This window comes from Sceloporus occidentalis, unplaced genomic scaffold (genome assembly GCF_023333645.1).
Source record: "Sceloporus occidentalis isolate IW3139 unplaced genomic scaffold, rSceOcc1.0.p SCAF_1, whole genome shotgun sequence".
In the NCBI taxonomy this organism is placed as follows: Eukaryota; Metazoa; Chordata; class Lepidosauria; order Squamata; family Phrynosomatidae; genus Sceloporus; species Sceloporus occidentalis.
Genome location: NW_028316981.1, coordinates 77,675,843 through 77,702,026, shown reverse-complemented (window position 1 = coordinate 77,702,026; position 26,184 = coordinate 77,675,843). Strand labels below are relative to the sequence as shown.

At 38.8% G+C, this 26,184-nt stretch overlaps 1 protein-coding gene across 2 annotated transcripts in view; it reads right to left on the bottom strand.

The window, feature by feature from the left end:
* TRAIP (TRAF interacting protein) overlaps nucleotides 1–26,184 on the bottom strand; it is a 48,351-nt gene that overhangs the window by 7,222 nt on the left and 14,945 nt on the right. The window contains exons 5-13 of one of the 2 annotated variants that reach the window (XM_089526098.1): nucleotides 25,155–25,194; nucleotides 21,831–21,958; nucleotides 18,291–18,385; nucleotides 12,458–12,571; nucleotides 11,400–11,487; nucleotides 9,148–9,237; nucleotides 6,778–6,866; nucleotides 3,879–4,034; nucleotides 2,956–3,001 (exon numbers count right to left, since the gene is read on the bottom strand). In XM_089526098.1, the coding sequence (XP_089382224.1) occupies nucleotides 2,956–3,001; nucleotides 3,879–4,034; nucleotides 6,778–6,866; nucleotides 9,148–9,237; nucleotides 11,400–11,487; nucleotides 12,458–12,571; nucleotides 18,291–18,385; nucleotides 21,831–21,958; nucleotides 25,155–25,194 (846 nt within the window). The remainder of the gene's footprint in view (nucleotides 1–2,955; nucleotides 3,002–3,878; nucleotides 4,035–6,777; nucleotides 6,867–9,147; nucleotides 9,238–11,399; nucleotides 11,488–12,457; nucleotides 12,572–18,290; nucleotides 18,386–21,830; nucleotides 21,959–25,154; nucleotides 25,195–26,184) is intronic. The other variant, XM_089526108.1, reaches the window with a different exon arrangement.

Below are 26,184 nucleotides of genomic sequence, written 5' to 3'. Positions count from 1 at the left end.
CCCAACTGCACTCAGGCAATCAGGGCAGCTTATAGCAGATAATTATACATATCTCCCAACCCTCCCCACTTTAAAATAGAATTAAGCACTTTACAATTAAAACATGTTAAAAAGATCAATAACAATTTAAACAATAAATAAAAACAAATCACAATGGATAGGCAAACAGCAACAGGATCAGTCCATTACTTTCTCTCTTTGGTGGCCAGGAGTCTATTCAGGAACGGCCTGCTGGAAAAGAGCCGTCTGAACAGCTTTTTAAAAGGCTCTCTAAGGTGGTTATATGATGGATGTCATCCGGCAGGCCATTCTATAGTCTGGGAGCGATAGCTGAAAGGGTCTTTTGGGCAGTTCTAGAAACCTGGTTTTTATTGGTTATAGATTTCCCCTAGAGAAATCTGTCGCTCTTCAGCTCCAAGTGGTCTTGGATGAAACAGATTTTCTAGATCCATTTCAAACTGGCTTCAGGACAGGATATAGGGTGGAGATTGCCATGGTCGGCTTAACTGATGACCTTTGTTTAAGCATCGACAGAGGAAGTGTGACCCTGCTGGTACTATTAGACCTCTCAGCGGCATTTGACACAATAGACCATGACATTCTCTTGGAACGCCTGAGAGAGTTAAGAATTGGAGGCACTGCTTTGCAGTGGTTCCGTTCCTTCCTCTCAGGTAGATTCCAGAGTGATGCTTGGGGACAGTTGCTCTTCAAAAACGGAGCTTAATTGTGGTGTCCCTCACGGCACCATCCTGTCCTTGATGTTATTCAACATCTATATGAAGCCGCTGGGAGAAATCATCCGTAGACATGGAGCGGGATGTTATCAGTATGCTGATGACACCCAAACATACTTCTCCATGTCTCGGTCATCAGCAATTACGACAGATGGGATTTCTCCTCTCAATCAATGTCTTGCAGCAGTAATGGACTGGGATGAGGGAAAACAAGCTCAAGCTGAATCCAGACAAAATGGAAGTACTTATGGTAGGGGCCCCCAAACCAGGTATCGGGCTGCAACCTCCAGTCCTAGACGGGCTCCCCTCAAAGGACTGTGTTCGCAGCTTAGGGGTGCTTCTTGACTCATCGCTTCAGATGAGAAATCAGATGAATGCAACAGACAAGAGTGCCTGTTATCAGCTCCGGCTGATATGTCAGCTGCGTCCTTTCCTGGAATGGGGTGACCTAGAAACTGTAGTACATGCACTGGTAACCTCAAGACTTGATTTTTGCAATGCGCTCTACATGGGGCTACCCTTGTGCCTAGTCTGGAAACTAGGCAGCCAGATTGATTACAGGAACAACTAGGAGTGACCAAATTACACCTATATTGAAATCACTCCACTGGCTGCCTATTCGTTTCTGGGCACAGTACAATGTGTTGGTCATTACCTTTAAAGCCCTCCATGGCTTGAGCCCAACCTACTTAAGGGATTGCCTCCTTCCGTACCATCCGCCTCATACCCTCAGATCCTCTGGGAGGAATTTGTTGCAGGCCACAAAGACCTGATTGACGGCAACCTCCCAGAGGACTTTTTCCGTGATCACTCCCACTTTATGGAATGGCCTGCCGGACGAGATCGGTCAAATTGCCAACCTAGAGCTTCAAGAAAGCTGTCAAGACGAATCTCTTCCGGCAGGCCCTCCCGGAATAGAACCCAGCCATGTAATGCTCCCCCCACAGACATATATAAGCGAAGACTCGACCCACCGTTATTTTATTATCTTACTGTTTTTAGATTTTATAATTTGTAATTTTAATGCATAGAATTGTTTAATCTTTTTTTAAGGGGGGGGGGAAGATTGTATATATTGTATTTTTTAAAAAAGGTTGTACGCCACTTTGATTGTGGTAACAAAAAAGTGGGATATAAATTAAAGTTTTATTATTTATTTCTGGAGGACCTAAACGTGCAGGGTGGATTATACGGAAGGAGGCGATCCCGGAGATATTTTGGACCCAAGCCATTTAGGGCTTTAAAGGTAATAACCAACACCTTGCACTGGGACCGGAAACTGATGGGCAGCCAGTGAAGAGATCTTAAAATTGGTGTAATATGGTCTCTTCTAGATGTACCCAAGACCAGTATGGCCGCCACATTCTGTACTAGCTGAAGTTTCCGGACCAAACACCCCATGTAGAGTGCATTACAGATATCCAGACATGAGGGTACCAGCGCATGAACTACGATTTCAAGATCCCTGACTTCCAGGAAAGGGTGCAGCTGGCGTATCAGCCATAGCTGATAACAGGCACTCCTGACTGTCGAATTCACCTGATTTGTCATTTGAAGCAATGGATCTAGGAGCACCTCCAGACTGTGAACACAGTCCTTAAAGGAGAGTGTGACCCCATCTAGGACTGGAGGTTGTATCTCACTGCCTGGGTTTGGGGCTGCTACTGTAAGTACCTTTGTTTTGTCTGGATTCAGTTTTAATCTGTTTTCCCTCATCCAGTCCATTACTGCTTTAAGACAGTCACTGAGAGAGGAGACGTCATCTGAAGTCAGAGCTGAAGACCAAGACATGGAGAAATATATCTAGGTGTCACCAGCATACTGATAACACCCTGCCCCAAGTAAGACAACAGTAGTAGTTAAGATTCTATCACCATTCAGTTATGTATTGCTTTAGCGTGTCATAGTATTCATTTCCCTTAAAAATAACTTTCCAGGCACTGGTTTTAAAGTTTTTTTGAACATCACAAACTTTGGTACTAGTAAATGGATCTGTAGAGAACAGCACAGAAAATTCTTTAAGAATTCAGAACATACAGTCTACAGTGAGAACACTGGCTGAAAAAACCCTCAGGACTTAGCTGTAGCAGTAAAGTCAATGCAGGGCTTGATTAAGACCGTTTGGAAAACGATTGGCTATGTTGATAGCTTTTTAAAAGGACATATGTTGAAGGGACTCTAGGCAAACTGTAAATATTACTTAAATTATCAGTTACTGTACCTCCATTGTTTCTTTCAGGGCTCTTGATAAATTTGTCACAGGTGCCCTGAAAAATACACACCACAAGTTAGCTACTGCTCCATCTGTACCTTTGAGAGGGCAGAAACAGTTAGTAAAAATCTGAATAGGAGACAATGTGGCTAGAATCTAAGGCTTTCTCAAAAATGTTATGAAGAAACTGCAAGAGTGTTGGGCCCTTTAGATTCATTCAAATAAATAAATACTATAATATTACAATAATGTATTTATTATAATGCTATAATTATAATATTGTAATTTATTAAAATAACACTGTACAGTAAAAATATTATCTCTTCCCATTTTCCCTCTGTTTTAGCTAGGCAATAGAAGAAAAGCTTCTCATCTCTATCAGGAGGAGGAGCCTTAATTTATTCTGCCTCACTGTCATTCCTCATTCATGTAATATTGCTTCAGTCATACTCTTAATATGGAGTTTAATAGACTTCTCTATAGCCTTTTATGTTCACCTAGAACAAAACTAAAGCACAGATTATAAATAACACAGTTGAAGTACAATAAACAAGCATATCAAATTGCTTAATAAGGACATTATGGCTTTCTAGTCCTTTTTCTTTTCCATTCCTTCGCCTTTATTTCTGTAAGTTTTAGATAGTGTGCTTCCAGGTCAGGATATGTCCTTTTAAAGATCTATGATTATATAAAAGCTACTTATGTACTTTATAAATGAGCTATTTTGTGAATTGTGATGGATGATGAAATGGACAAGCCTGCTTGCTGTGACAATCTTATGCAATAATGAAAAGCTTCTAGATGAGACACTTGAATCAAAACAAAATGGATATAGAATTTAAAGTGGCGAGGGAACTGTATCCATGTGAAACTGGGAAAGCCAGGCAGACCAAAAGCATGTGTAGGGAAAATAATAAATGAACACAACTTACGATTTTTTATCTAGTTTGAATTTTTTGGCAGGTGCAAGGCCTGTCTTGTGAGGCTGATGCTTTGGTGTTTCCACATCAAATGTAGCATTCAAGTCAATCTCATCACTATGTGGTGGCCGATGGAGCTTTGGGTTTAGCAATTCAGCAGGAGCAGGACTTCAAGAACAAATGCGTAAATATCATAATAAAACATTTACTGTCAGTTCAATGGTGAGACAAGTCCATATATTTTAGCTTCCAATCCATTCCACATGCAATACAGCAGAAGGCAATGTGTAGGGAATGTGTAGCTGTTCAGATGCTGCAAGACTACAATTCCTATCATCCCTCATCAGCAGCTATACTGGGAGTTGGTCCAAAAACATCTGAAGGGTCTCACATTCCAAACACCTGTCATACACCCTAGTTTCATATTAGCAACAACACTGGAAAGAGATAGCTTTTAAAGATATACAGGCATCCTATCCCTTTTGATAGCTCATTTTTGATGACTCGCTCTTTCAACACTTTCAAATCAGATTCCATTATTTCAATGAGGGGACCATTCTTTCATCAGGTTCATATGGGACTCCTTGCGCTTGCACTGCTTAAAAAACTAGCTGAGAGTTGGGGAAAGGCACCAAGCTGAGCATGGAAGCTTGCTTGGGACCTGCCTACAGAAAGAGCAGACACCTAGAATCATAGAGTTGGAAGAGACTGCAAGGGCCATCCAGTCCAAACCCCTGCCATGCAGGAAATCTAAATCAAAGCATCCTCAACAGATGGCCATCTAGTCTCTGTTTAAAAACCTCTAAGGAAGGAGACTCCACTACACTCCGAGGAAGTTTATTCCACTGTCGAACAGCCTTTACTGTCAGGAAGTTCCTCCTAATGTTGAGGTGGAATCTCTTTTCCTGGAGCTTGCATCCATTGCTCAGGGTCCTAGTCTCTGGAGCAGCAGAAAACAAGCTTGCTACCTCCTCAATATGACCTGGTCAAATTAATGGAACTTTTCTGTAAAGTTTTTTGCCTACTGTACATGGGCATATTGCATATGCACCTTCACTGGTCCTGTCAGCCTCTCCATCTCCATCCCTAGTGCTGGACAGGTTTGGGAAGGAGAATATCACCAAACTCTGCACAGTGTGTATGTCTCCATCTTAACCAGTCCACTGCCCTCACTCACCACCACATCATGTCTGGTCCCTTTCTGCTCTCCTCTCTCTCTTGACAGGGGAAGGGCAGAAATATCTCCTGCAGAATGTAAGTAGTCAGCTTATGCCATTGGGAAGTGTGGAAAGTGGGGGAATGGAGAGAGGAAAATCCCATCTCCTGCCTTCAAGGAAAGGATTCTCTCTCTCTCTCTCTCTCTGTGTGTGTGTGTGTTCCCTTCTTTTCCAGGGAAGGTTTATCCCCTACTTATTAGATAGGTTAGGGGGACAGAGCACATAATGGTACCATACTTTGATGATTTCTGCTTTTTGATAACACTGTGGTTCCTAACCTGTTGAATGGGGGGGGGGGCACTCCTGTAATTTAGCAAAATTAAATTTAGAGAGTAAATTCCCTTCTGCTATCTACTAACATATGCCGGCAATTTAGATTATTTGAAATGACTGCCAGGCTGCTTGGGATCTCCATACCTGACTTAATATTCTGGTGAATCTCATATCCTCTAAAGTTACTCACATTTTTATAGGAATTTTATTCTTAAGAAAATTTGTTCATTCATCCAATTTATACCCTGCCTTTCTCCTAGCAAGAGTCTCAAAGTGGCTTACACATTTTTTAAAAAAAAAATTCCGCTAAAATCATAACTAATTCTTTGTATTCTGCCAGAAGCAGACAGATAGGCATTGAAGCAATGGGGACAGGGTTATATGTTCCCTGTAACCATCCCCATTCAGCAGCCTGGGCGCAGCATTTTGGATTTGCTGAAGTTTCTGAACAGTTTCCAAAGGCAACCCCACATAGTGTGTGTTACAGTAATCCAAACAGGATATAATTAAGGCTCATGTCACTATAGCCAGATCTGACAACTCCACAAATGGAAGTAACTGGTGCACAGCTTTTAACAGTGCAAATATATTCCTGGCCACTGCTGAAATCTGGGCATCCAGGCTCAGATTTGAGTCCAGGAGTAAAACCAAGATGTGAACCTGAGATTTCAGTGGAAGCATAACGCCATCTCCACCATCCAGACTATCCCAAAAACATTTTATATGGTAATAGCTACAAGCTTTGGCACGTTACAGACCGCCCAGAAGGGGCAGTCTTGCGCCGCTGCTGGTTGCAGCGTCCAGGAACCGTAGCAGCCAAACGGCACGGTTCCCAGACACTGAAAAGAAGGAGTGTGAAAATCGCGCTCCTTCCTGCGCCCCGGAAGAGACGCTGCAAATGCTGAAGCGCGCACTTGCGGCGTCATTTCTGGGGTGCGACGTGCGGACGCAGCATCCGCTACGTCAAGATGGCAGCGGCCGTGTGGAACGGCCGCTGCCATTTCATACAGACTCAGTCAGTGCTAGGGTTAGGGGCGTCTGGAAGAGACGCCCCTTTCTAACCCTAGCACGGACTGAGTCCATCCTAGGGTGCCCGTCTGTAACAGGCCTTTCACTACAGTTCTGTTGGGCTGATACAGATAAATGAACAAATATATGTATTTATATATGTATATGTATAATCAAATGTGACACAATCCAATTAAAAAGATTAGAAGCAGGTGATGCAGAGGAAACCTCTAGCTAAAAACCTGGAAACTCTTTGTCAGGGCATACATTACTGAGCCAGATGGATAAATATAGTGAATTTGGTAATGAAGGAATCCCATGCATTGAACACAATAGATATGCTCAATATTTGTATGCTGTTTGGTATAAACCAATTCTGATAATATCAGATCCTATTAATCTCTTTAACCAACCTTTCAGAGACAAGTCGGTTGAGTGTTTCACTGCTCAGTGATGGTACTTTTATGGTATCTTGCAGGACTCCTATCTTCTTTTTCAAACTCTTTGGAAAGAAAGAAAGAAAAATTCAGACTGTCTACCAGGATCAAGATTTTCCTCTTGGGGAGGTATAGATAGATCCCACCAAAGTATTTTGTAGTGAAGAAAGGTGGAAATAACCCCTTACCACCAACTACTGACAACAAACAAATGTGCCACATCAAATTATGTACGGCCAACTAATTTACAAAGTTGTGGAATGCACTCTAAGGCAGGTAATGCATAATTACAAAAGTGATTTTCACTAAGCCCAAGCCCTAGATGAACAGCACAAAGTTCAAATTCAAGATAGTGACGAAAGAGGTGTCCATCAGAGAGGTGAAATTTCTGGAAATAAACCAGTTTTTTTTGGGGGGGAGGGGGGGAGGAGAGGAAAAAAAGGATTATTTTTTTTTGAAAAATTGAAAAATGCAATAGTATAAGATTGAAAGCCACTTTGTTATACCAGGAACATAAAACATATTTTGTATAACTTGATCTGGCATAAAGTGATAATGTTTGATATAAGACCTGTTTATTCAGAAAAGAATTACAAATAATTTTTTTAAAAAATGTTCTTTGTTAGGATGGGACCTCAAAGCCCTCAATTTGAACTATAAGGAACCTCTTTGGTTTTGTCCATTTATAAGGAGCAGAGAAAAACAAAAGCAATATTTTTAAAAACACCAGAAGAAACTATCAATATAACTAAAGCAAAGAAAGTTATTTTGTCTCCCCAGGTCCTCTCCTCTACAGTGCCAACCAAACATCAAGCACTCACTCCAACAAAAAGGAATCAGAAAAGGAAACCAAGACCAGAAATTGTAATAATGTGAGATATAACACATACTTTTATCCGAAGGTCTACTTGCTACATAATTTTCAGAAATAATGTGACAGAAGTAAATATAAGAAAACCTTGTCTTAAATTTGGTATTTTAAAAAAATTGTTCTAAAAGAAAATATCACATCATCCATTTTCCAGGGTTTTTTTGGAACAAAATGGCTTAAAAACAATAGCGGAAAAGGTTTGTTCTTTACTTCCACATCTCTACTGTTCTTTCATGCCTGTATTATCGATTGCATCTGCACTGCAAAAATAATGCAGTTTGATTCCACTTTAACTGCCATGGCTCCATACTATGTAATCCTGAGAAGGCTAAATATTTCACAAAACTTCAAATCTCACAATTCTATAGCATTAAGCCGTGGCAGTTAAACTGGTGTCAAACTGCATTATTTCTGCAGTGCAGATGAAGACTCAGAAACCTATCAGATACGGCAGGAGTGGGAAAAGTGTGCCCTCAGGCTTCATGCACCCTCCAGGGCATTTTTTTCAGGCTCTCAAGTGTTGCTGTGCCCATTATATCCATATCTCAATTTTGTTTCTCTAAACAGTTCAATGAAGTTTTGACAGAATGCAATTAATGACTGCCTCCAATATTCTTCCTCTGTTACCCGAGTTAGGGTCATACAGGTCTTTTTCTGAAAACAGGAATATCATCTAGTCAATTATAGTTTTGAAAAATGATGAAGATCTGAAAAATGAAAAGATCTGTACAGCTCAAAATGAAGTGAGAGAAGGAGAAAACTGGGTTGAAATCTTAATCACAACTTCCAGAATACTATCAGGTATTTTTAGCAGGGAAAATGGAGATAAGTGGACAACTGAGGGAGAATGTTGGGTAAAATGGGGGTGCAGCACTCTGGGTCTTGGCAGAACACAGATGTTGCATCGCAGCCCCTTGAAATTATCACTCCTGATCTATAGGCCACTGTATTCCAAATCCATGACCAAACTGAGTCTTCCCATCCATTATAAAAAATGTTTGCATGCACAATATCCCCCAGTAGCTGAACGAACAGATCTCCTCTACATATCTCTGCTGATTCAGAGCCCCAAAATCTCACAAATCATTTTCCATGGAAAAATCAATTAAATCATTTCCAGCTATTCCTCCGCAAACAGTAAATAAAAACAAAGTCAGATTTAACCACTTGGACAAAATCATTACAATGTCAGGTTTTCAATCCTTAGCCTTCTCCAAAGCTAACAAAATATCCATCAGTTCAGTTGTCTTTACTAATAAGACAATTTAACAATTTTTACCCTCTTCAAAGTTCAAAGCCTGGAACACAAAAAGTTTCACCCACCCAACCATCAAAGATTTCCCAAGAACCATCTGTATAGATCAAACAACAAAGACTCAACTGGATTCCTGCTATGAGAAAGATTACAAAGGCATCTGGATTGTACAATGTGAAGGCAAGGAGACATTGACTAGAAATCAAAAGAAGATTCTCACCATGATCTCTCTGTCTGCATTTCTCAGATCTGTATGGGCGTTTTTCAATTCCTCCACGTTTTTCTCCAAATCTAGAAGAGTTTTCTGTAGCTATAGATTAAAAATTATGTATCAGAAGGCCAATACGTGAGATGAGAAGCCCATTAAATAAAGTTTTAAAGGTTCTAAATATTTTTAACAATTACGTTTAATAGAGTTTTATTTTAAAAATTCAGCATTTTAAAATGTAGCCAATTATATGGACAACTGAAAGAAGGCCCCTTAGGTAGAAACAGGTTCTTTGTGAAAGATCTTTGTATTGTCAAACCACCTGCAGAGGGAGCTCCAGGGTGGCTCATCTCTTAAGATGTCAGTGAAAGGAAATTAATTTACCTGGAATAATTCAGAATGTTTGTAAGCAGCTGGAAATGGATGTAAGCAGAATTAAACTAGAAAATTTACTCCAATACATTTTCAATAAATCCACTCTCACCCTTCTACCTACCTGCCATGGCAGGGGTAGGGAACTTTTTTCAACTCAGGAGTGAAATTCCAATTTGGAATGTGTCAGAGCCAAAGAAATTCCAGATTTGGAATAGGTCTCAGAACCACTTAGCAGTGGGTAGAACTAAGGATACTGAGCATGCGGAAGGAGGCAATATGCAAAAACAAAGCAAACTTTGTACACCAGGAGCCCTGGTGGCGCAGTGGTTAAATGCCTGTACTGCAGCCATTTACTCAAAACCACAAGGTTGCGAGTTCAAGACCAGCAAAAGGTCCCAAGCTCGACTCAGGCTTGCATCCTTCCAAGGTCGCTAAAATGAGTACCCAGACTGTTGGGGGCAAATTAGCTTACTTGCTAATTAGCTTACTTGCTGTTCACCGCTATGATCTTTGGAATAGCGGTATATAAATAAAACAAATTATTATTAAAACAAATTAAACTGTGTGGAGCCAGATATAATTCTTACTAACATTGGACATCTCACCAAGCCTACAGAGCACAGCTCAGTTCTATGTATGCAAGCCCTAGTGCTTTAGCTTTCATAGCTGTCTATGAAACATGACTCAGTTCTGTAAAAGACACCATATATACTCATGTACAAGTCGAGGAAAGATTTTGGGGCCAAAATCATGGATTTTGATGTGCCCTGTGGATAAGTCAAGGGTATAACTTATGGGCATGTAACAAAGGATATAAAGGGGAAGACACCAGTTCCTTGCCTCCTTCTTCTCCGGACCTCTGCCAACACCTAAAATTACTTCCCTGGTGCTGGAGGAGAAGATTTTAACATTGGATTGAAAAGAGAAGGAAGTGAAGTTAAATGTGGTGTTTGTTTGATGGGGAGAGAAGGCTTTAACATCAGATTGGGAAGGGAGGGAAGTGGAGTTAAATGGGGTGCTTGATGGGGAGAGAAGGCTTTAACATTGGATTGGGAAGGGGGGAAGTGGAGTTAAATGGGGTGTTTGTTTGGTGGGGAGAGAGATCCAGAGGAGGATGGGGGGGGAGAGGTTTTAACATCAGATTGAGAAAGGAATCACCTCTTTCACATACTGTACTCACACACATTCCCTGCCCCTCTGCAGCTCTTTCAGAGATAACTATCAGGCACAGAGAGTGGGGCATGGGAGAGCTTCTATCAGGACCTTTCTAAGCAGTATTATTGTACTGACGCATCTATATGTCGACCCAGGATTTTAGGATCAATTTTTGGGCATAAATTTTTCTACTTATTGTCGAGTATATATGATCCTTACAATCTGAACAGCTCTGAATACACTCTTCTCTCTAATCAGTTTTCAGAAATAAGGAGCACTGTATGGATCAGATGGAGAACTTCCATAGGCTGCATCCAACCTACACACTGGAGGTTCCTGATCCCAGCTCTCATGTTTTCTGTGCTAACTTTTGTAATATAAACACCAAAGAATATTGGAGACAGACATGCATTGTGTTTTAATACAGTAAATTATGTTTCTGCACATTTTTATGTGTAACTCCACACTTCACTAATAGCTGTTTCTTGCTGTGGAAAAGGTTAAAAAACAATAACCGAGAACAGAGAATGTTATTCTAGCTGTATAAATTATGAATGTTATGGCTACATATTGAGCAAGCTCAGGGAACCTGTAAAAGGATTTCTTAGTTAAGAGGTAGCTACCAATATGGGTAAGATCCAGATGAGCAAAAGAGGAGGTGATAATTTTAATTTAGCTGGTTGTACACAGATGCCTCTATGTCATATTTGCAGGGATATCTGTAAGCCCTTTACCTTGTGATTAGCAGAAAACAACTCCTTTCTTAACTTCTCTACTGTATCATTTGATGCTTTCCGGGACTCCTTCAGATTCTCATATTCCCTAGAAAACATCAAAATTAGTTAGTTAATCTGTGGTAAGTGCTTTCATGGAAGTAACTCTTAGCTGAAGCCAATAATCTAATCTGGCCAGAAGACATCCAATTCACATCTTAAGTTGCTGCAGAAGTTCCTGTCATATACACATGTGCTATCAGTGAGGAAGCAGTACTGAACTAGTCTTTTCTCACCTGCCCTGTAGTATGCCAGTGTTTTAGCATTGACTTGTACAGTGCTAAACACTGGCACACTACAGGGCAGGTGAGAAAACATCCTTTCACAAAGCAACACTATTTCACTTGGGAGAGGGATACAAACTACCAAAAAGTAAGTACCATATCAAAATCCAAAGATTATTTAACCATCTGGAGTTAAATGCCATGTTTTACATCCTCCATGAAAGTGAAATGCAGCAGGGTCTTTATCTAAGCATTTAATGCTATTATAAAACAGTGCTGAAGTTACAGATTATAATGTAGGTACTTTGTGCTGTAGCTCATTATTTTGATTACCCACTTGCCATCCAGTGTTGCCTGTACAAGCTGTGAATTAAATGTGGTATAAATAGAAAGATCTCTAACACACTGTAGCAACTGATGACTGCACTATACTTATTACCCACAGCTGCATAACGCACTCTGCTCTGTTCAGGGGAGATATTCAGGGGCCATGCTGCCTTACTCAGAATCATGACAATCATCCATCCCCTTCATTCCCATCAAACAATCACCTCTTAAGAATGCTTGCAAAACTCTGAAGGCTGTTTCCACAGCAACGGATGTGTCACTAATGCAACAATAGTGTGCTTGCTCTGTTGAAATCTTCCATCTATGCCACCTTTATTATATTCCCCAAACCTCAGTGTTGCCTTTTGATTAATTTTTCCCACTCTTTCCACCTTGGGTACATGCATGTTAGTGCAAACACACAAGCACACATATACTCTAAAACAATAAACTATTAATTTGACACACTTTTTCAGAGAGATGCAGTAAACTGCAAGCTGTTCCATCGCTGCCTGCCCCACACCTATTTCACGGATCATTTCTTCCACCTCAGGACGCTGACCGTGTAGTAATGTCTCAATCCTGGAAAATATGAAGAAGAAAAGATTAGGGGTTTTTTTCCTCCTGATTCAGCGACACCTAGCCATTGTGACCCAGATGAGAACAGTTACTCTTGGCAAGGATTCTTCCCACAATATAGTTGGGCTCAGATGCACATTCAGGTGTTCCATTTGTATGGGAAATTTTACTGCTGCAGCACTGGAAGTTATATGCTTTAACTAAGTTTCCTGTAACAAGCTAAGACAGTTTCCAAACTGTAATAAAGGAGGACACATTGGGTATGGAAGAAGGAGACATTCTGTATTGGGTTATGTTCCATCATAACCCAATACAGGCTCGGCAAGGGTGATATGACAGGAAGTAAGAGAGATAATATCTTACTTCTGGATCCAACTCCAGTTCTGGATCATAGCCAAATTGGATTCAGATGGAAAGAACCAAAGGAAAAAGAGAATATAGGACCAGGCCAAACAAGAAGAAAACAAAACTTGTCTTAGCATCAAGGTCCTGATATCCAACAAAGTCCTCTCTATCCAGCTCATATTAGCCCTAGCAATGATAGAAGCCATGGAAGAGGCTCTGATGCAAAGGGCTAAGACATTATGCATATGGTTCATGGCAGTGTCTGCTTTTTTCCCATTGGGATTCTTACATGTGGGAGTCACTTTTCTTGGGGGCCAGGGCCCCTGAGATAAGTGCCAGAATTGAAGCATTCACCAAGGGGATTTTCAGCATGTCCATAGCCTGTGTGAGTGCATAAAATGTTTGAGTGAGGTTAATACCTTTCCTAACACAGAGAAAGAAACCATTCATCCTGCAGGAAACTATGAAAATCAGAAGGAAAGGGAGGCACTTTGGAGGAAGGCATAGCGTTAGGAAACTTGGAGGTGCCTGAAAGGTCTACTGAAGAACAAACCATGTCTGAAGATGAAGTTGACTGACAGAAGCATCTGGAACTTGAAGGTCTAGAACCTGCACTGCCTTTGACAAAAGTGGAAGAAAATTATTAGAGTCAAATAGTCTGTCATTAGTTTAATAAGCCCAGTTGGGGTATCTGACCACTCAGTCTCCTTAAGATCAGAAACACTGTGAGCAGAGATGGCCCAGAATGTTTCAAATCAATGTTGGGAATGTCAAAATAAGGAAGGCTTCTTTTGTAGAGGACTTGTTAAAGCGAAAAGTTACTGGTCTGAGATGTATATGATAATTGAAAAAATTCTGAAAAGTAGATTTTATAATGTTATCAGAAATGTTTGCTAGACATTATGGATCAAGACCTGTATAGTAAATATGGATCACTTATTCAAAATGTGACAACAGTAGCAAGAATGTTTGCTCAAAGTTGGAAACACACTGAAGTATCCACAATGGAAGAATGAATTACTAAGGTTGCTGAGGTAACTCAAATGGCCAAATTAATGCAGATTTCAAAAAGTAAGCCATTTGAGGAATTTTTGAAAGACTGGAAACTGTTTATGGAATTTTGAGCAATAGGAAATCTAATGATATAATAATCTGTGCCTATGGTTATGAGTAATTATAGAAGAATTATTTAGATGGATCTGTAATAGTAGAATAACTTGTTTATTTTTATCATTACAGTGTTAATGTGTATTAGTTATATGGCCTTTCCCCCCTTTTGTTTCATCTTCCTCTATCTTCCATCTTGTTATCTTTGATTGTACAATACTTTGATTGTAAATTAGACTGTATTAACAATGCTGAATACTACAATTCTGAAGAAATGATAATTTCCCCCTTAGTTACCCTCTGCACAGCCCCTGCTCCAAACTTTAGAACTTCCTGAGCCAAGTGAATCATGACATTCTCTTCCTCCCCCTTGTTGCCCAGATGTAAAACATCCTTGTCTCGCAGATCTGCCAGCTGGGACAAGCACAGAGGCCACAAGGGGATTTGCCTCACAGGAAATCTGAGATCCTGCTCTGAGAGTTGCAAGAATCATCCCAGTGAAAGAACTCTCTGCTGTAGCTTCTAAAGGGGTGGTGGTGGTATGGTCTACGTGGCTGCTCCACACTATGCATATGTACCTGTGAAGGAGCTGGTGCAATTTAGAGACTAGAGTCTTAGAAGATTTCCCCATAGCCTTCCTTGTGCTGAATAGGGGTAGGGGTGAAATGAAGCAAGGAGAGCAGTGAGGTATGGAGAGAGGAAAGAGGAATGAGGCTTTTATTTAAAGGAGGAAAATAATGTGAATAAAGCAAAAGAGGGACCTAACCAGGGCAAGGCAAGGGAACAAACTGGTTGTGGAGCTGGGGATCACTTATTTCCTATCGTGTAGCCTGTGCAGTGACAGGATGACAGTTACATGCAGCAATTAATAACAAAGATATTTTTGCGCAAAGATTACAATTTAGGGCAGTCTTTAAGAAATATTATGAAATCAGAGTGTTTACCAACCTGAAGATCCTTTGTCTTCATCACAGCACTTCATTTATTATGCCTTGAATTTCTTAGTTTCAATGTTTGCATTTTGCACACATGCCTGTCTTATCTATAGGTAGAGGAACTATTCCTAAATTGGGTCTCTTGTGGCCTGCTGCCAATGCCATTATAGATTTTCGGGGGAATAATAATATGGTAAACCTCAGGCTATACACACAAAGATCCAAAGACATGTGCAGTATTCTGCTATAAAGATTTCACTTTCATTTTTACTGTTTGCCTCTCTCTCTTCACACTTAGCCTCTGCAGATCTGTTCAGTTCCCAGTCTTCCAACAATCTATTCATTGAATGTTTTGAAATTTAGTTCTTAAGAGGTAAGGGGTTGATTCTGTGTACATAGATTTTCAAAAGAACCATGGGACTGTGATCTCTGCAGACACAAATTCAGTTCTGAGAACTGTAAAACTAAGCATCTGTTGTAATATCCCTCAGATAGAAAAAATGCCTAATAATCTTACAAAAACCTTTGGAAGAGCATGACGTTCTGAATGAATTAGTGGAATTCATTTATCAAAAAATGTAAACATTTCATGAATATACATTCTCATGTTATTTAATTAAAAACTAATCTCGATTTAATGATGAATAACCTTTAGACCATAATGTATCTTATACATAAAAATAATTTTAGATAGATTTTTCCTCAAAAAGCATTTAATTTAAAAAATCTGATTTAAATTTTAAAAATCTGATTTTTATTTTTTTTAAAAAAATGATTTTTATCCACCCTGGTTTCCAACTGGCAAGGTGGACGGGCAATGCTGTGTTTTATTATCCTATCTGTTTCATTTATATGCAGAACATATTATAGAGATAGTTGAATTAGACTTGGAGGAAAAAGTTGTGAAAACTGGATGACTGAACATTAACACTTTAAGTTATGCAGATGCTACTAGCTGATAATCTCAAAAACGTGGAATAACTATTGAGGAAAGTCAAGGAAGACAGTGTAAAAACAGTGTTAGAATTGAACATTAAGAAAACAAAACTTATGAGACGATTAAGTAACTTTAAAGGAGATGATGAAGAGACTGAAATAATATTTTTTTTCTATATTCTGGCTTACTCTTAAATCATAATGGAGATGTATAATTGAATACCAACGCCAAGATTATGTATATTATAGTATTTCCAGTTACTATTTTTGTTTGTGAAAGCTGGACACTGAAGAAAACTGATAGAAAGAAGATCAACACATTCAAAATGTGATATTAGAAGAGAGACCTATCAATATATGGATCGCCAAAAAGACAAATAAATGGGTCATAGAGCAAGTGACACCTGAGCGTCCCTAGAAGGCAAAACAGACCGAGTCTCTCATACTTTGGCTATGATATAAAACGACTCATTAGAGAAGACAATAATTCTTGGTAAAGTAGGAAAAGAAAACTGCCATTTCAAATGGATAGACTCAATCAAGGAGGCCATGGAACTGGTTTTACATGACGTGAGCAGGCTTGTTCATTAGACAGTATCATTCATAGTGTTGCCATAAGCAAAAGCTGATTTGACAGCAATTACTAACAACAATGCATGAGAGGTAAATCAATACATACAGTGGGTTCTTGGTATCTGCTGGGGTTTGGTTCCAAGACCCTCGTGCATACCAAAATCAGTTGATACTCAAATTTCATTAAATTTAACGATACAGTAAAATGGTGTCCCTGATATTGAATCCGTGTATACAGAGGGCAGAGTCTGGTTGCATGTGGGTGGGGGTACACACACACACACACACACTAGCTGATGGAATCAGAGATGTCTGCAAAATGGCTATTGCTTTAACTGATGAAGAAACTTTTTAAAAAAAAATTATATGAGATTAATATAACATTACTGTACATACCAACAAATTATTCACACCCTATCTCAGAAGTGTCCTCAGCTATTAACTAACCCCTCATATATATACATATTTCCTTTATTATTATTTTTGCCCCCTCCTTCCCTCCTCCCAGGAACGCTGTTTCCATTTTATTTTTTTCCTCTTATGTGGAAGATCATTTTAACTGTTTCCTTTACATTTTCATACCCCTTCCTTTCCTCAACTAACTCAGTCATTATTTTCCAGTTATTAAACCAAACCTATCCTTTCAACTGACCAAAATAAATCAGTATCTGATTCTGTTTTTTTCTAATTAAAGCTGTAGTGTCAAAAAACTATTCAATGCCTCACTGTGGGTTGGGACAACATATGCATGAGTTAATTGGAAAAGAATTAAGAATTAAATTATGATAGGCAGTAAATTCAATGGGCAAGGAGAGTTAAAAGTGAAATTGCATAGAGATCATGTAGCACCTTTGAGACTAACTGAAAGAGAGTTAGGTCCAAAACACATTGCAGAAATAATCCAGTTTAAGACTGCTTTAATTTCCCTGGTTCAGTAGGGAATCTGGGAATTGTAGTTTATTGTGGCACAGAGCTCTCTAACAGCAGAAGCTGAATGTCTCACAAAATGTCTCCCAGAATTCCTGAGCAGTGAGCCAGGACAGTTAAAGCGGTCTCAAACTGGATTATTTCTGCAGCGTGTTTTGGACCCGTTTCTACAGCACTGGGAGCCTGAAATAGGGGAGACCTTAGTCTCAAGGATGCTACAAAATCCCTTTGCATACTGGTTTTCCAGACTAAGACTAGTACTTTAATTTTTTGTACTTTAAAAATTGTTTTAATTATGCTGTGTTTTTAACTGATATATTTTAATATTAGCAAGATTTATTTTTAACTTTTATAATTAATGTTTTAGTTCTGTTCTTTTAAAATTATTTTAAACCATTTTGAATCCCATTTTGGAAGAAAGGCAAGATATAAATCAAATAAATAAATAAATAACACAGCTATGTCTCTTAATTCTATCTCCAAATTTGAAGATATTTGGTTCATCATTCTATGGTTCATTATCCTATGGAAAGTAACTCCTTTAAAGGAAAAACAAACTGAGGTGCTGTGGTGGTGACTGGATCAAAAGTATAAATATAAAAGTTATTTTATAGTTATTTTAAAAGTAATTAAACAATTTATAAAGTTAAAACAATAAACATTTAAACCATTTAAATTAAGCAAATAATCCTTTAAGATGCTGAACCACTAATTTAATTGAGATATTCACATAGGAGGTTAACAGGGCAATCCTGTCCATGTTTACTGAAAGGTTAGTACCAGTATATTTTACAGAACAGACTCCTTTGAGGTGTGCACAAAGCTGAAATCTCACATTTCTAGAACATTAACTTTTTCTATGAGAGAATAAGAGAGACAAACAAAGCTTATGTTCTCACCTCTCAACTGTTTTCAGCTTATTTCGCAGTCTCCGGGCCTCTTCTTTTGCACTCTTTGCATCCTCTAGCTCCTGTTCCAAATACTTCATTTGTTTCTGAGAAGAAACATCAGTATGTGCAGGAGGTAGTTCAATAGAAACATGCCTTCAAGCCATCTCTAATGCTTTTGGAACCCCAGTTACCCATAATCTAGGTTTTACATGATCGCAGTATCTGCCAACCGCAGTATCACTAGCCATTACACTTCTGAACAATGCCTCAAATCACTGAAGCAAGAGAAGCATTCTAGTTTCAAGATAATTTCTTCCACCACAAATCCTTAAAAACAGAATATTATTATTTTTTAAATGGCCTCATACTGTGTAATGTATATTATCTGTATTTGCCATCTCAAGCAAGTAGCCTACTCTGGCTGGAATCTTAAGGTATTCAATCTATAGGAAGAAACCTGGGTCATATAATGGGTCTTGTGATATTTGTAGAGCCTGGAAAAATTATGGGATTGCTAAAATGCTTCCCACTCAGACTTTGTAGAAGTGACTGATTTTTATACAATTCCTGAAATCCTCCAGTCAGTTCTGGGTGTTGATTCTGTTCTTAATTATAATACAGAAAGGTAAGATTCCAAGCTTGGGATGAGGGCTAACATGGAAGGAACCCCTCCTTCACTAATTCCCACCTTTTACACTTATTGCTGATGCTTTTGGTTTTTATCATCATCTGTGTATACTCAATTGTGAGGCTAGAAACAAATCAGCAGCATCTATCTTTCAAGTATATCCCTAACACACCAAATACCAGGAAGAGCACATATTTATACATCAGGAAAAGCACTTAATGTGGTGCTTCTCCCTATAAACATCTTATTCCTCCTCTGTGTTTCAGCAGTGGAACCTATACATTGTGTGAAGATGTGGGAGAGGACCTTCTGTGTTGCTCTGGTTCTGAAATGCTGATGCCAATGCCAAGTTAAACACAGCTTTTTGTTAAATCCTTTGGAATTTAACCATCCATCCATTGTTTTATTTATGCCCTGCCTTTCCCAAGTCCCAAGGTGGGACTCAAATTATTTGGCAAAAGAGAATTATAAAGAAAAACATGCATGGTTAAAAATATATAAAAAGTTGTGAGTAAAATACAGTCATTTCTCCCCATTCGCAGGGATCCGTTCCGGATCCCCCTGAACAAGAAAGCCCCATTGACTATAATGGCTACACACTCCCTTGCACCCCATTTTGTCCCTCCTGGCTTGCCGTCCATGGAAACTCAAAATTGCGAATAGGGTGGGACTGAAAACATTAACTGAAGATAAAGAATGCAAAGAAGATAAAGAATAAAAACACTAAAAAGGCCTTTTCGTGTAAAACAATTCCCAAAAGTTTGCTGGAATGAAAAGGGAGCAAAGAAAGAGTCAGTCTAGCCTCCCAAGAAAGACAGTTCTAACAATTCTGTCCAAACCTGCAGATGTACACCGTTTTAAACTGTTAAATTGTTTAATATGTTTTATACAATTGTTTAATATGTTTTATACTACCCTTTGATCTAAATTTTAAAAATTGCTTAAATTGTTTTATTTGGACACTGTCCTAGTATCTTCTGAATTAGGGCAGGATGCCCTAGGTGTTTTTTCTCTCTCTTTGTCTGTATGACTACCGTTGCTCCTCCTTTCTCGCAGACTTGACGTACGCGGTCTTGAATATTCACAGAGAGGCAACCTTCACTATTTTTGATGGGGCACATCACACTCATGCTCACAGGCACGCATACCATTCAAGACTTTGGGGCTTGAATATAAGGCGAGTCTCCATTTTTGCGGGGGAGTCTGAAACAGATCCTCTGCAAAAACAGAGGGCCGACTGTATCTCAAATTAAATATTTAAAGGGTTTAGCTCAAGTGTCTGCATTTTTTGCCTCTTTAGCAAACAAAACAAAAAAAACAGATAAACATTCGGGGAGAAGTTAGAACATGGAAAAAGAAGGAAGAGATTGCATGAATAATTTGCATATTTTTGCCTCCCTCTGAATATGTAAGCTAAAACTGCAGCTTAAGATGATGCAACTGTTAAGAAGTATCACAGAAGATAAATCTTTTCAGCTTACCAATTCATAAAACAGCATTCATTTCAACAAGAGATCTAAAAGCAAAATGCAAGTACTATAGTCATAACCAATCAAACTCGCTTTCAAAAAAGACATCTTGACATGGAAGTGCTCAATTGGCACAGTCAAATCATATTTTGTGTTCAGCCACTTGTCTCAGGTTATAATGTTTGATTATGGACATCTTGTTCATCCATCTAGAGGGTCTATTTGACACTACAGTAGCAATCTATGAAATGATTTTAATTCTTAGAACAAAAAGCCCTTTTTATTGTTCTTAACCTCTCTAGCAAGCCTGAGTTTATTCTGTGCTTTAGCTTTTCTGACTTTACCCCTACACATGCTAGCTATTTGACTGAATTCCTTTTTGGTGATTTCCCCCTTTTCCCATTTCTTATACATGTTCTGTTTAAAACTAAATTTGTTTTTAGTCTGTTTAAATTACTTCTGAAGGTATTAAATTTAAATTGTTCTAAGCTGTTTTAAATTGATTTTATTGCATGCAGTCTTGAAATCCTATAGTTCAGGGTGGCATAGAAATAATTTAATATTTATTAAAATAAATAATAATGTCTGCAACAAGTCCTATATCAGGAGTTATAATGAAAATCAGTTTAGTATTTAATGTAGTTTCTTTTAGATGAGGTAGAAGATAACACGACCAGTACTTATGTATTAAGAAAGCAAGCCACTTCTTTCAAATCTAATAGCAAACAGTTAACTGAGGTGATCAACCGTGCTTTCATTTGGTATTAGGATCATATTTCTAAATGCTGTAAAGAGATATTCTCAATAAATATGCTGTCAAAACAAATCTAGATCACTGTAACAGTGGTAAGGAACTTGTAGCTCCCTAAATGGTATTGGACTACAATGCTCATTCATCCCAGTCATTTGCCATATTGGTTCAAGATGATGGGAGGTGGAATCAAAGAAGAGCCAAATATTCTTTACCTCTGCAGTATAACTTCAGTGGGAGTTTCATCAGCTTCACAGGTGAAGCACACATTTTCCTCTCATTCTACCCCCTCAGTAAGTATGGATGACACTAAAAAGTGATTTCAACTGAATAACAAGAGTCTATTGCTGTATCTGCACTATAGTTCTATCAGTTTCATAACAGCTATGTTGGTTTGATCCTAAGGAATCTTGGAATTTTCAGTTCAGACGAGTAAACCAAGATTCTCTGGAAACATTCTCAGTACTCTATCAAACCACAAATTCCAGATTCCTTAGGACAATTCATGTGGTATGAATCTGAGATGCTGGATATTGCACATTAGAACTTGAAAGTGATACCATGAGATTTGAACAAGATATAAATTAATATAAATGCTCATATTAGATATAAACACTCATAGCTTTTCAACTGTAGAGATATGGAAATCAAAGCACATTATAAGATTATAACAAATCAAATCCAGACCATTCTGAACATACCTTGAGAGTAGAACACAAGGACTCCACTTCAGAGAGATCTTTCTGGAGTGTTTCAATGGAAGCATTACGAATATCCAGGATATCTCTTAGTGAATTCACAATAGATTGGCAATCTCGCTTTTCCTTTTCTTAAAAATAAAATAAAAAAAGCACTGATATTTTACTTGTCTGAGTTCTGCAAGCCTTTGGAAATAGTGGCTGAACAAACTCAACAGGCAGAATATTCAAAGATCTGGAAATGAGCTGGGGAAACTGCAGCCTCAAGGAAGCAAGTAGCACTTTGTCTGATTTCATGTAGTCTTCAGCATCACCCAGCTTTCCAGATTTTGACCACTCTTGTAACTTTCTTTTACACTTTGCCCACATGTGACATAGACAGAGTTGCATACAAGGAAGAAATGGGTGGGACACAAACTGAAGGAGCAATCCAGTTAACAAATCTTCTAACAAAGAAGCTCCTTTTAAAATCAACGTTTTACACATATTTAACCCCACTCTTCTTCCTTATTCTTTGTCTAGCTTGGTATTTTGTACCAGCATCAAACTAGGAAAATGGTAAAAGATGGTTGGAGAAACACAGACTTTCAGTGTCAGGCTTCAGCAGCATAACTGGAAAAAACAGGATTCTGCTTTAAGCTAATCCTACTGTAGCTGTTTGGGCCTGCCTACAACAGACACAACATACAGCAGCTGCCTCCTGAACTTCTTAGAAAGCATGAATGAACACAGAGAGAAGGAACACCAAACCAGAGAGAGCAGATAAGCCTGTCTCACCAGATACCTCCAAGCATGTTTTTTTTTTTTAAAATACAGATCTATAAGTTTGGCCACCCCTCCCCCCAAAAGAAGGAAATCCCAAGAAAAGTACAAGCTAATAAAAGAAAAGTCATTCCTGGATGTATTCTGTAAGAAGCCTTTAGATGGTCCTAGAAAATTCAGAGTTTTTGTTTACTTATGCAACACTCACCTGACCTTGTTGTTTCACTTCACATATAGTCAGATCTTTGTATCCGTGGGGAATCAATTCCAGCCCCCCCCCCCCATGGATACAAAAAAAGCATGGGACCACAAGTGCCACTGTCCCTAATAGCGGCATGATGTGCTTAACGGCCACTAGCACAGTCATGTGCATGTGCCACCACTAGGGACAATGGGGCTTCCCATCCATGGATGCTCTAATCTGAGGATGGCAAGGTCACCAATGGCAAGGTCCCACTGGACATACATAAGCTTTGAATGAAAGTTTGCTGAAACATATTAAACTGTTTTTCCATTTTTGTGGCACAGGAACCTGTACCTAGTCTTTCCATGGCATTTCTGACTCTGGGACCAAATTTTCTATTAAAGAATTACACATCTACTTTGTTAACTAAGGTATACCTGTACAGTGCTGCAGTTCTACTCACATCTGGCTCTGGCACTCACAGTCACAAACCATTAGGTCTGTAGCTGGTCACTACCTTTTTTAGTCTGCAACTGATTTGTCCTGTAAGTCAAAAACCCTTCAAAAGAAAAAGGTTCTTCAAACCTGATCTAGAAACTACATGGAACTCTGTCAAAGCTATTGAACTGACACCACTGAATCTGGTAAACCAGAAAGATACGTTGCATCAGATAATCCTCATTACAAGTTTTACTAAGCTTCAAAGTTTTTCCAGTACATGAACAACAGTGTGCTCTCTTCAGAGCTTGTTCAGTTGGCAGTGCCTACAGCAGTATACTAACCCCACTACAGAGAATCAACTCAAACACAGGCATAATGGAAGTACTGTGAAGAATGTAAGCATTATCCACAAAGGAACATTTTTCAGATCATGAAGTTCTGATGTCCAACCCTGTAAGATGTTCTATTCAGCTCTCTCAGTATGAATCCTTGTGTGCTTGGTACATGGTTAGATAAGATTGTCAGATACAGCTGAGCATAGTGAAATTCACCTGACACACAGAATGATTATATTGCTGCATATTATTCTGTATTATTTACTTTTACGACAGCTTGTGCTGTTCGGCCAGGAAATCAAATATATTTTGTTAAATTTGTGCATAAACGTTCTCTATTCCGCAAAACCTTTCTCTAAAAAACTCTGTTTTGTGTATCTGAAAAAATATAGTACCACCAAGAATGCAAAAACAAACAAACAAACAAAAAACATTTACATCTGCAACACTGGTTAGGCAGACACATGACCTTTTAATCCTCTCAAAGAGAACCTTTTAAAATATACCAGAGGTTCAGAGATTGCTTAATAAGCCACAATGTTAACATATAACCCTCATGGTACTTCAGTCGCTACCATCTTTATATAAAATCCATAGGGTAAGTTGTTCAAACTTATGCCTGTCTCATATAAACAGATCTACTGTATTTTTGGCTGCTTAATTTGAATGTGGAAAGGAAACAGTCCAATGGTAAAGAAAGCGCCTTGGAAACAGAAAAAACCTCCCTGTCTGCACTTTTCAAATCTTTTTATTTACTGCACTCTCATGTTTTAGGATTTCTGTCATTCAAACTGAATGACATTTTCCTTTCACAGTCTATGACTCACAGCTGCCTACAGACAATCCTTTTAAGCCATCAACAAAGTCTCCAGGGCTTTCACTTACCTATCTCCCTAAAGCATTTCTAAAATTAAAGTTATCATGCTCTTCAAATCAGTGGGAAAATGGAAGTGCATGAGCAGGCAAGGCTTCATGGACCATCATTTAGATTTCTGACTATAACCTCTTTCTCTGGTTTCCTACTTTTACTTGGTTTCTCAATTATGTGCAACATTCTTCTATTTCTACTACAGAACCACAGACAGTAGGCAGATATAAGTTTCTTAAAAGAGAAATTAACTGTGGCTTTACACCCAAGGTTTTCTGCAAAATGCCCTGACTAGTATAGACTTTTGCTCCAATTTAGAAAAAAAAAATCATATACAGTGCACCCGTGTCATACCAGGACACACCATACGCAACTTCAGCATATGCTGAAAGCCGCCAGGAAGCCCGCAGGAGCACTGCGTCCTATTAAGAGTAATGGGATGCGCGCCCATGGTGTATGTGCACTGCCGCGCAATGCACAAGCCCCATTATTTTCAATGGGGCTCAAGCATATGCGTTTTTATGTGGGGGGGATCCAGAATGGATTCCCCGCGTAAAAAAAGGGCGCACTGTACTTTTAATCATATGAAGGGGTGGCCAGTAGCAGCAACTTTACATCTCATTTCTAAACACAGATTTAGAAGTAAGCACCGGATAAAGCCATCATACTATCTTATCAGCTATATTTTTCTCTTTAATGGAGGGGAAAGGTCTGTTTGGTAGTTTTTTTAAACTCACCTTTCACAGATAGCTGGGCTTTCACTCTGTCCAGTTCATTCTGAAACACAGTATATATAGAACCAAATTAGTTTTTTTTTCCAGGTATTGCTTTTGCAAATTCAGAAAATATTCTAGAAAATAAATTAGCCCTTCTTAAAATTAAGTTGTAGCATAACATACAATGTTTCATCCCAGTTTTAAGAAGGGGCATTATTTAAGTGCTGTACTAGGATTCTGCAACACCTGGGTTCAAATCTCCGCTCAGCCATGAAAACCCACTGGTTGACCTTTAGCAAGTCACACTCTCAGCCGTAGAGGAATGGCACACCCCTTATGAACTAATCTTGCTAAGAAAATCCCTGTACAGGTTTGCTGCTTTAGAATCACTAGAAGTCAGAATCAATCTGAAGAACAAATTATAAAGTGTTCTTATGCTACTCCACTCAAACATTTTGTACCCAGTTGACCAATTAATCAATTAAAAGCCATCACTATTGACAAAAATGTTACTTTCTTTGACACACACATCTAATTACACTAGAACTACAGGAATGCCTGAAAAGTAGTAAAACACAAAGGGCTAATGAGATTACAGGAGAAAAAAATCTGTCTCATTTTACCCTTATAAGGCTGTTTCTCACACAGTCATTTTGTGTTTGTTGAATAACTTTAGAAGTCTCATAGGAAAAACAGTGCAGAAAATTTTCTCATAGAATCACAGAGTTGGAAGACACCACAAGGGCCATACAGTCCAACCCCCTGCCATGCAGGAACTCTCAATCAAAGCACAAAAGAGGAGCCTGGTTTTCTGTGTCCACTTTGCTTGGGTAAGAGCTTAAAATTTTAAAAGTGTCAGCCATTTCTTCTGGTCACTGGGAGGAGGGGGAGCTAGAAGATTCATTCTACAGAACAGCTCTTTTCACATTCATTTTTATTTTTTATAGTCAAAGAGAGTTTGGAGTACAGAGAAGGTCACCTGGGCACAGTGTTGAAGGACATCTCCTTCAATTTTACACCTTACTGTTCACTACTCCCTTAAGGGGCATGT